This window comes from Bombyx mori, chromosome 5, assembly GCF_030269925.1.
Source record: "Bombyx mori chromosome 5, ASM3026992v2".
Classification (NCBI taxonomy): Eukaryota; Metazoa; Arthropoda; class Insecta; order Lepidoptera; family Bombycidae; genus Bombyx; species Bombyx mori.
In genome coordinates, this window is record NC_085111.1 from 10,415,046 (window position 1) to 10,427,310 (window position 12,265).

A 12,265-nucleotide genomic window follows, 5' to 3' on the forward strand; every position below is an offset into this window, starting at 1 on the left:
AGTAAATCCTATGATGTAAATAGTAAACACAATACGAAGCATATAAAATGTTAATAAAATGGCGTTATGTTAATTATCTAATAAATCAATTTCTTAAGTTTTACAAGGCAGGATCAATAAACGTGTTCTTGCGTATATATTTTTCCTTGGATACTACAAAGAGATTGAGAAACACAATTGATAAACTGTTTTAATTTTATAATATTTTAGTACAGAAAAACTTTTATCATGTAAAACGTTTCAAACTCTTTACTTTTAAAAACATATCTTTCTTAGACAGAATCACTCACCTGTCTGTCATCTATATATTAATACGTGAAGCAAAAACTTTGTATCCCTTTTTACGAAAATTGCGCGGACGGAGGAGTATGAAATTTTCCACACTTATAGAGAATATAGAGAAGAAGGGCACAATGCTAATTTTTTTTTAAATAATGCATAAAAGATACATTAAGCAAAACAACACTAAAATGTATTTTTGTTTTTTATTTCAAACGACGCGTGTCCTTGTTGTTTGTCATTATTATTGTTTAGTTTATTAATCAACAACTAATTAGATTAGATAGATTTAGTGTTGTTTATTATCACGTTGAAATAGGTCGATGTTGAGAAAAAAATTAATGGAAATGAAATAATTATCAAGATTTACTATAATTACCGAATAAAATTACCATCTACTGAATACGATTTTACCTTTATTTCAAGAAGTCATTTTAATTTGTATTAGACGTGTGTAAAATTTCATAATTTAAATACCATCAAGACATAGATCAAAATTTAGATTTTTGTAGGTACATAAATCCTAAGTAGTTACATAGGTACATAAGACACTGCACTATGTTCGTAACTTACCTTGTTGGCCTGACTTCTTTGAGGGTTTCAACGAGGCTGCCTTTCAGAGCGTCTGGTTGTGCAAAGTACACTGTCACAGCGTTAGACAAGGTTGTATAAATGTCCACTACCTTTAAGAAAATAACTTTATTTAGAAAAAAATGTGCTCTCGGCAAACGAGCGGTCCACCTAACGATCACCGTTGCTCATGAACGTCAACAATAATAGGAGCATAGCCAAAACTTCCAGTGCCACTTGCTACCTATTGCTACCTATTTAAACATTAAATTAAAAACTAGCGAGTTCATCTCGAGAAGTGAAAAACTATTTGGTTTAAGCGTCATGTAGCTTTATGCGCGACATTTCTGTTTAAAATGGCGCGAAGGCGCGTTTTATTTGGTATTAGCATCAACAGTTCGATGTTTTTAATTGAACTTCCATTAATTTACTTTAAATAGCTGAAGAAGATTTTTGTATTTTTTTCCAAATTTAAACTTTCAAACAGCAAAAATATCAAACCAAATAGTTTTTCACCACTCGATATGGATACTCATGTAATGTACATATTTTCATTTAAACGATTTTTAAACTTAGTAGTAGTACTGCATTTTGATTTATTCGTACAACTATAGCGATGGGTAAAGGAGTGGAGTAGCTATTCATATTTGTTCTCTTTGTGCAAATAAGGTGGGTAGTACGTTTTAAATAATATGAAATTCTTGGTTCCATCGATTAATGATATTATGATATTTTAATCGCCTTCACGACTCTTAAGATCTTAGTTTTTTTCCATTGGAAAAGCTGACAGTAATGTAATTTCATTTCTAGAAGTTACTTTCTGTTTGTTTGTTGTATTTGTGAATGTGATTAGTAGGTAGGTACCTGAGCGGCAACGTGGCTGAGCGGTAAGAATGAAACGAGCCTGTCTCTTGTGGGTTGTAGATTCTGACATCTCTCGCCGATGCCGAACGCGTCCCATGTCAGGTTATCGTGAGACAGCATCACGGCCTTAGGCGGGCCCACCGTTCCTGACTGTCATGCAAAAAAAAAAAAAACAATTGACATTTGCTTATTTTTTTCCAAATCTATCCAGAATTTTTGGTGGAGTTATGCAATACTAAAAATTATGTTTTATTAAATAATGCGATCAAAATAAAAAAACTAAATTGGAAATATTTTTTAACATCAATTTGGTACTTATGTGTTCTAAATATATATTATTAAATTCTAAAGACCCAAATAACGACTCCGATATACAGTAAAATACAATTAAAATTACTTTAGTTCGCTCTTCTTAATTTCTAAAAGTTAACATATTCAATATTAATTATGTATTATCTTGAAGTATTAGTAATAATAAATGTTATCATTATGATTATTGGGATCGGGCAAACAGGTGTGATCATGATAACATCGCTGTGATCGGTATCATGTGGAAACAGAAAATAAGGTTATTAACGAAACAATTCCCCGCGGTCGCAGCCAAATATGGCTGAATCATTTTATTTATTTATTTATTTATTTATTTATTTATTTATTTATTTGGGAAACAAACAGTACAATACAAAACATACAATATTTAAAAAAAAATTAGCTAAAACAATAACCAAATATGTTTCCACAATCAAAATCACATATAAGTAGACAGTGAACAAGAACAAAAATTTAGAAATTCAAATTACAAAAAAACAAAAACAAAAGCAACACAATACGCACATATCGTTTTATACATTAACTCACACTATAAAACTACAACACTTATCGGGCCAAATCACCCTATAAACACTCCAAAACAGCTTTTCTATATGCTACAAGTGACAAGTAAAAGATATCAGCATTAGAGAACTTAGCATCATACAACCTACAAGATCTACGGACAAAAGAGTTAGAAGCATATTTCGTTCGAGCCGTGGACATGTGGAAGGTCTGTTTAGAACGCGCGGAAATACGACTACATTTAAATGAAATTTTGGAAAGAAGATAGCTAGAATCAATCTCGTTATTTATTATTTTATATAAAAACATTTGATCCCTCAGTAGCCTGCGATCGACTAGAGAGACAAATTCTGTCGGTTCTGGAGAGTTAAAGCGACGACAATGGTATAAAAGATGCTTAAAAAACTTTTTTTGGACTCTTTCTAGTCGCTGAATATAAATATTATATTGGGGGTTCCATGTGACGGAGCCATATTCCAATATAGACCGTACAAAACTGTTGTACAACAGAATCAAAGTAGATGGTCTTTTAAAGTCTTTACCAACTCTAAGTATGAAGCCTAACATTCGAAAAGCCTTATTTACTATTTCATTAACATGAAAATCAAAAATCAAACTGGAATCCAAATAAATACCCAAATCACGAACAACTGTGGTGCGTACCAAAGTTTGACCATTAATAGAATAGTCATACAAGATATTCGATCTTCCACGTGAGAATGTTATAATAGTACACTTATTAGTATTCACTGTGAGTAAGTTATTTTGACAGTAAACAAATAAGTTGTTCAAATCATCCTGTAATTCCAAACAGTCGTTTAAGGACTTTATAACTTTATATACTTTTTTGTCATCAGCGTACATAATGAATTTGGATTTCCTGAAAACATTCGAAACGTCATTGACATATATATTAAATAACATAGGACCGAGATGAGAGCCCTGAGGAACTCCCGAGGGAACAGGTGCAAATGATGAACAAAAACCATTGAAAGTCACAGCTTGACTGCGATCTCTAACATAAGACTCAAGCCACCGCAGCAAATCACCGTGGACCCCAAGTCCATGCAATTTCTCAATCAAAATGTCAAAATTTATTCGATCGAACGCTTTGGAATAATCCGTGTACACCACATCAACCTGATGACCATCCTCCATGGAGCTCAATACATAATCCAAAAACTCACAGAGGTTTGTCTCAGTAGATCTATGGCTTATAAAACCATGTTGTTGCTCTATAATATGAGGCCTAATCAATGGAAATAAAAAATCATAAACTATACGTTCAAACATCTTAGGGATGGCACAAATTTTAGAAATTGGTCTGTAGTTAGCTATGTTATGTTTATCACCGCTCTTAAAGACTGGCACCACGAACGACCGCTTCCAAATACGGGGCATAACACCACTTGATAATGAGTGATTAAAAAGAAGATGCAAAGGGTAACACAGCTGAGCGTAACATTGTCGCAAAAAAACAGGCGGAATACCATCCGGACCAGCACCCTTGGAAATATCAAGATTTTTTAAATATTGCTTGACTTTACCCACCGAAATAAAAAATGAAGAAATATCTACACAGTTAAGGTCGTAAGAAGCAGGGGTATAACTTAACGATGATGCTGACTGTGTATTGTTAGTTAAAAAGGCAGAACCAAAATGAACATTAAATAAATTACATATTTCAGAACCATCAGATGAGCACCTATCATTTAAGAACAATTCGTTAGGAAAATCCCCAGCACTCCTCTTGGATTTAACAAATCTCCAAAATTGCTTACTGCACTTCAAGATATCATCCTCACACTTTGTTATGTGTGCATTGTAACAGCAAATTTTTAAGGCTTTTTGTCTTTCACGAAGAACAGAAAAACTTGAATAGTCGGCCAATCGACCATAACATTTCCATTTCCTGTGAAATTTTCTTTTTTCTTTAATCAACTTGATTAAAGCAGAGGAGTACCAGTAAGGGAAATTGGAGTTACCTCTTACGACCTTCACAGGCACATTATCAGAAATAATCTTGTCTAAGATTTCATGAAACTTGCCCACGGCCATGTCGACATCTAAATTCATAAAAGATTGTTTCCAATCAATTTTCGAAAGTTCCTCGTTAATAATAGAGTAGTCACTTTTATGGAAAAGCAATATGGACCGGCCAGGAGAACGTAGGGGTCTCACGTCTAACCCCTCAATCTGAATATCCAAGGCTGGATGATGATCATCCTCAGATACAAGAGGAAGGGACGAACGAACAACCTTACAAGCACAATTACTTATTACTAAATCTAAGCATCTTTTATTTATATTAGAAATCGAATTAAATTGTTTAAAACTATTAAAAGCTAAAAAATTAGAAAGACCAAAGACAAGTGAGTCCCACCGATCACCATTCAAGAGTCTAGCAGGTCCATCAACACCGATCAACTCCCAAGAAGCATTCCTTCAAACAACTCCGAGTCATAAATACCCGGCATTAACCATGTCTCACTAAGACATATTATATCATTATCACATAAAATAATGTTTCTATAAAACAAATTAGTTTTACTACGTAAACCACGAACGTTCTGGTAAAAAATCTTTAATTTAGCCATTAGAGAGAGAGAGAAAAAATAGATCATATAAATAATTAACCAACAGTATTAATAGTCCACGGCTCAAACCACAGCATAATAATTGACATGTCAATACATAAGTACCTACACATACGAGAATATAGATCTCAACATTAATCAAACACCCACCCCAGGAGTAAAAGTTCCAAACGAACAATATAAAAAATTCTCCAATGCTAAACAATAAGTATGTTGCTATATCATAACAAGCCTTACATAATAATGTTATTAAAATAGTTAAAAAAACATTTAAAAGTTTCTCAAAAAAATGAAATAGTCCGATCATCAACTTTTGAAAAGAAAAAAACAAAATTATGATATATTTTACATTACAAAAAATAGCATGTGCTTTAAAAACAATGAATATAATAATAAGGAAAACACCTATATAATTTTTTTTAAATCATCTTGGGAAGCAATCACGACTGGCGGACTAACATCGTTTTTTCGCACCAGTATAGTACAATTACGTACCCACACATATTTGTAAAATTTTTCCTTAGCTAAATTTTTTACGTTTTTTAACAAAAGTTTATTATTTTTCGTGAGGTGGTCATTAAAATAAAGCCTAGATGAATCATGTGGGAATCCAATATCAGAAGATTTCAATTCCTTCAATCTCCGCAATTTAGCCAACATGTCATCCTTCCTATATCGGGATACAAATCTAAGAATAACTGGCTTTGATCTGCTACTGCCTCTGTCCATCGGCGCAACCCTTGTAACAAAATCGACGTCTATCTGAGGATTCAAGGCAAAACCCGCCTTCTCGGCAATTTTCGAGACCAATTCTATTAGATTTTCGCCTTTCCTTTCGGGGATACCCAGAATTTCTATATTAGATCTCCTGCTCCACTGCTCTTTTAAGTTGAACTGAGAATCAATGGATTGCATTCTTGAATCCAGTATACTGAGCTCGTTTTTGAGTGTTGGAATAACTTTCAGATGGTCATTAAACTCAAGAAATCTTTTTGATATAGCTTCGTACTTGTCACTAATGAAGGAGACACTATCACGAAGAGTTGAGATTTCACTCTTGAGTTCAAGAATAGTGTCCCTGAAACAAGCAACAGCTTCCTGGACTTCCGCGCGCACTATACTCCTGACCTGTTCCAAAGGGACAACCTGTAATTCAGGTCCCTCACGTTCCCTGGATCCAGTACGCAACGGTCTCATCGTAACATTGGATGTATCAGGCGCTCGAGGCCTCACATTGCCTCGGACAGGAGTGTCATCATTAACAGTGCGTGATCTAGTCGCACAATTAAGACATATCCATGTAGACTTAAATTCTGAATCCGGCGTCCAATCCTTTTTTGCAGGAAGAACACAGCCGATGTGATAATAATTTCTACACACTGTACACACCAAGGTTGACTTCTTATTGTCACGAGTATTGACCACTTTATTACAGCAGGTGTACTCCATAATAAATTATAAATTACGAGATTAGATTCAAAGTAATATGAAGGCAATGTATAATTTAGCAGGTGAGTTCAGTTAAATTGTTGGAGCAACAGGGCGACGACCAAACGCAAGTCCAGCGACGCAAGTTCACGCCCGGCCGCCCGAGTACTTTTTTGAATGTTTGTAATTTCTTCGACTCGACACACTCAAAGCGCACACGCGTGTCAAGCAAACAAGCACCCACAGGCAGGCTCAAGCGAGAAGCAGCCACAATAAGAAAGCTAAGGCGCATCTTACCAAGCTTCTATCTCTGTTACACCGCCCAAAAGGCGGAGTCAGCTGTTAAAAACGTTAATGAAGAACAAGGAGCCACCGATGAATTGAAAACGACCAATCACAATTTAAAATTAATAAATTTAAACTTAAATGAAACGATAATGCCACAACAACCACGGAATTTTGTTTGACATATTTTATTTTATATTAATTCATAGCTTATTTGTTCTTTTGCCAACATTTGTGCATCCCCTAAAGAACGAGAATTATATTATATATATATAAATATTATGTGAAACTTACAGTATAAACCAACGTGCAGCATTCGTTAACGGCAATACTTTTCAGAATTTCGTTCAGTTGCGTGTCTGGCTCCTTCGCTCCTATCTCTAGTAGCTGGTCCCACTAAAATGAAAACAAATGGACTACGTTAATTCTTTTACTTCACGATCGTGACAGAATCATACGCGTATCGTGATATGATCTGGGTTATAACTTTATTATAACAGAGTGCCTGATGTTCACTATCGCTGGGTCTTGGCCTTTGATCGTCACAATATTGGTGTTTAGCGGTATATACAGTAATTAATAAGCTGTAATAGTACACTTTCTGGTGATTAATGGTCACAAGGAAGTGGATTATGGATGTCAATAATTATGACCAAATGTGTGGATAGTTGTGTGTATGATTCATACCCCGGTCAGTGATATTTGGTCCCGTATAAATCGGTTTTACCTTTCCCACCTTATGGTCCTGATTATTACAGATACCTATATACTGGGTAGATCCTCCGATGATTTAATGAATTCTATTTATAATTAAATAGAATAATTATAAAATACAACACTGTAAATACGAATGTGTTTTGTTGTTTTTTATTTTTTATTAAACGACCCGGTCACGACCTGCATTGACTTTTGCTAAAAAGTATGAAATTAAAAGTATGTACAAAACATAAAAAAAAAACTTCCGAGTTCGAACTTCGAACTTCGTAATTAAATATATTTTTCACTCACACTATATATTCCAGGTATGGAGGTATCAACAGGTCCTTCCCATTGCACGATGGCTTTCAACAAGGGAAGCTTGTGCTTCACAGAAAGGATCTTGTCCAGCTGTTTCTTGTCTTGTACGGCACAGATGTTAGCCCGCGACGATTCGAGGCAGTGGAAGCATGCGTCGGCCGAGTTGGTTGTATATATTCCCGCCGCATACCCACTAAGGACAGAGTATAATGCGTCATACGAATTAACTATACCTAGGTTTTTATTGTTTGCTTAGATGGGTGGACGAGCTCACAGCCCACCTGGTGTTAAGTGGTTATTGGAGCCCATAGACATCTACAACGTAAATGCGCCACCCACCTTGAGATATAAGTTCTAAGGTGTCAGTATAGTTACAACGGCTGCCTCATCCTTCTAACCGAAATGCATTACTGCTTCACGGTAGAAATAGGCGAGGTGGTGGTCCCTACCCGTGCGGACTCACAAGGGGTCCTACCACCAGTGAAGGACCTAGGTAAAAAGATGAAATTCCAAATGCTTTGGGGACAATAAAAAAAGTAAAAAACAGGGGATAAGTTGTTATGAGAGGTAAGTTGAAATGACATCGAATTCCACTTGAGACCCGCATTTGATTCCACTGAGACCATTAAAATAGCATTTTGTTTGTATATGTACACAGCTAAAAATATAAACAATTACCCAGCGTGGATAGCTGCAAGATCGGCGATGAACCATTGTTCAGAGTTGAAACCGAGGATACTGACTGAATGGTACCTGTCTAGACCCAGTTTCAAGAAAGCTTTTGCTATTATTCTGACACGATCCTGGTATTGCCTGGAAAAGATAAACAATTACTACTCTGTTTTCTTTTTCTATTACGTTAATAATAATATGTACTTAATGTTTTATTGAGCCTCATAACATTTATAAAATTTTATTTAAAATGAGAGTACATAAAACGATTTTAATCTAAACAATATCTGATGTAATTCTGCCGGAATCTAAATTAGGGAGTATCTATAGGGGTGGAGCTGTATTAAAATTTTTGCTTGTAAACAAAAAACCAAGTAAATAAAAAACAAAAGTATTGCATACATAAATCAAGTAAAACGTACCAAATATCTAAATTTTGCGGATATCGTGACAGTAAGCAAACAAATATTATTGTCACTAATATATAATATAAATACTTATTTAATAAACGAGCTCATTGAATTTTAAGTTTTTCGCATTTATTCTTCCATTTTCGTACTAATCTTATACCGCATCAGTACTTATGCTATCTTATCTTTAAATCCAGCACCAACTTAGTCCTTTACATAGGTAAAACCAACATGCATATTTATAAAAAGTTGATGATAATGACGAAACATTTACGTAAATATATTTCAAAATAATAATAGTCATTGTCACGTATTTAAAATGAATTTCTGAATGTTTTGTACCTCATTGAATTAGCTATAGGTATCTACTGTATCATATGTTTAACATCCATGCTTTATAGATTTAAGCATTAGCATTTTTGTCATTCCAGGAATTCTTACGAAATGATCTTTATACCTATTAGGAGTGGGTTTTATTTATTTATTTATAACTTCTTATACTGGAAAGTATAAAGGCGGACTTAGTGCCATAGGCATTCTCTAACAGTCTACCTTAGGGGAGTGCAGAGATGAAGCTTGGTAGGTGTAGTGTGAAGGTGATATTACTTAAACATATGTGTATATTAACATACATAATATTTATAGATACAAATACTGATAGCATTTTTATGAAATGAACTTTATATTAGGCGTGGGCCTTACTTGTAGGTGATTTTGTGCCATTTCCCATCAGCCTTTTTTGTGGCCAGTGCTGTAGCGTTAGGATATCTGGCGGTAGTTCGACTTAGTAATCCAGGCACTGATATAGGAGGCTCCGCTGCTAAGCCGCGGGGGGCGATGCGAAGTTTGACGTGACATCCAGGAATTGCTGTTGTGTAACTTTCTGCGGGCACTACTTGATCCGGTCCTGAGAGATTAAATACATACGCTACATAACCCGACCGATTTAAAATAACAAACACAATTTTTATACTATAAATTAATGTGTGAAACAATTCGCTTTATTGTCGTATTTCGATTAGATATAAACCAACCTTATATAAACGAACATGTGAGAGCACTCATTATGTAATAACATAAATTTTACTGTTATCTGTTACTTTTAAATTTTACAACTCATTTCATTTAATTATGTGAACGGATTGTTTTTCGCGTATAATTGAATCACATCCCACGAAACAACCCAAAGACGTTAGTTAATGTGTTGTACATTATGATGACATAATAATATGCGCTTACTTCAAATGCTCTATAGAGTTAATAATTTTAACTGCTTTTGGAACAAATTAATATATATATACGAATATAGATAGGGCATACAGCTCACCTGATGGTGAATGGGTACCCTTGTTCAAAGACGCCAGCAATGCCAGAGGAATATCCAAGTTGCAACCTACGCTTAAATAGTTTACTATTCATATGGTTATGAATGACTGGAAATTTAAAAATCCAAGAAAAACCTAATAACGGTGAATATAAAAAACTTGATAATAATAATCAAGAGATTAAGACGTAGAAATAGATGTGATTATGTTCTTCCACGTATTTTAGGAATCACTAAAAAAATACCCGTATTCATGAAAAAAAAAGACATTTCTTTATCAATGTGAGTCATGCGTGTAATCACATCACAACACATCTGTATGTTAGCACTCATAATGTACCTCAAAAATAATCGTTTTTATGCAAGGTGTACAGAAAACACTAGTATACTAATACTGTAATTTTTCTGTTTATATTACATAATACTTTTTTTTATCATAAATCACTCTACTCGCAGTTCTGTTGCCATTCAAGATTATCTTTGTAAATGACGTGGATGAGGCCAGATTATCGTCCTCATTTTCTTGATAAACAATGCACTTAGCGAGTGCAACGCACCAATTACAGTTATCTATTAAATATACTTAAAATAAGAATAGCATGCCCGATATACTAATCCATCGGTCGATCATCCATCTTCAGATTCTTAACGCTAATGCTATGATTTACGAACACCTGCGAATACCTACTGAAATGGTGTTATCAAATTCAGCTGATGTCATAATTAAATGTCGTGATAGAAGTGGAAATTTTGGAAACAATTACTACTCGGTATTCATTTATATGCTCAGACTTATATGTATTGTATGATAGAATCGACAACATTCATTCTAGTTTCACCTTTTTTATAACTTTAATTACCTACAGATCGTTTTTATTAATTTAATGCATTCTGAATTCGTTGGGCAAATCTATTGTAGGACTACGAATAATAAATACCCTGCACACCAATCGGTAAAGCGCAATGAAGGGAATATTTCTAAATCTATTAAAAAGTCTTATATTATTAAAGTAATTTGAACTATATATAGAGTTTCTACCCTTGGCTTCACTCGCGTGCAGTACTTTCTTGCTAGATGGAAAATGCCCTATGTCCCACCGATAAAGACTATGCAAAATTTCATAGTGAGCGGATGTGTAGGACGTAACAAAAAAATAAACTCACTTTCGAATTAATAATATTGAATGTGGATTACAGATATTCGTAACACAATCGTATATTATCTAAATCTTAGATTTAATATACGGTACCATTTAATTAATTAAGTAGAGTATAGGTATTACATAATATAATAAACAGGAAGGAAAGACTTTGAAAGCTTAACTTAATCTAGTGTTGCCAATGATCGAAATTAGACCAGAATCACAAAATAATCTTATAAAAAATATTTTTAAATATAAATTAATAATTTTACGTTCAGTTTATTAATTTATTACTCTTATATATCGTTTTGCTATTAACGTTTATATAAAAAACTCACTATTTCTAAACTTCTCAATAAAACTCGTTAATAGCTGCTAAGCCAAAAAAACATTCATTGCTGTAAGGTAAAAAATGCTACCTAATTTTCTTGTCATTTTTGAAGAAAAAAAAAAATGTCTTTTTTTTAATTCTTAATTTTTGGAATACGTACTTCATTTAAAAAGAGCCATAATATTTTAAGTTTTTGAAATAAACCTAGCGATGATTTATCAATCAATGCAACACCGTTTATAAAATTATAATTTTTTATAATTCGATTAATACACTAATTTAATTTGACGAAATTTAATATAATAAACAACATACTAAGGTAGGTACCTTTCATTTTATCTTTTCAAAGAATTCATCATTGGCAGTCTGTGTGTGTGGGTACGACATGCCTTGTTTTGAGTCGCACAAAATTTTATAAGTTGGGTCCAGTCAAGTAATAAATGAATCCTATCTCTTTGGTATTTCTCCGTGAGATTTAATAAGCAGTTCTTAAATCGATAAAAACTACTCAC

General features: G+C 33.8%; 1 protein-coding gene across 5 annotated transcripts in view; it reads right to left on the reverse strand.

Moving 5' to 3' along the window:
- The window catches only part of LOC733062 (very long-chain-fatty-acid--CoA ligase bubblegum), a 36,232-nt gene that overhangs the window by 12,247 nt on the left and 11,720 nt on the right, over window positions 1-12,265 (reverse strand). For all 5 annotated transcript variants that reach the window (XM_004930112.5, XM_021350686.3, XM_004930113.5 and 2 more), the window contains exons 3-8: window positions 9,659-9,863; window positions 8,553-8,687; window positions 7,866-8,067; window positions 7,152-7,253; window positions 1,714-1,863; window positions 853-962 (exon numbers count right to left, since the gene is read on the reverse strand). In XM_004930112.5, the coding sequence (XP_004930169.1) occupies window positions 853-962; window positions 1,714-1,863; window positions 7,152-7,253; window positions 7,866-8,067; window positions 8,553-8,687; window positions 9,659-9,863 (904 nt within the window). The remainder of the gene's footprint in view (window positions 1-852; window positions 963-1,713; window positions 1,864-7,151; window positions 7,254-7,865; window positions 8,068-8,552; window positions 8,688-9,658; window positions 9,864-12,265) is intronic.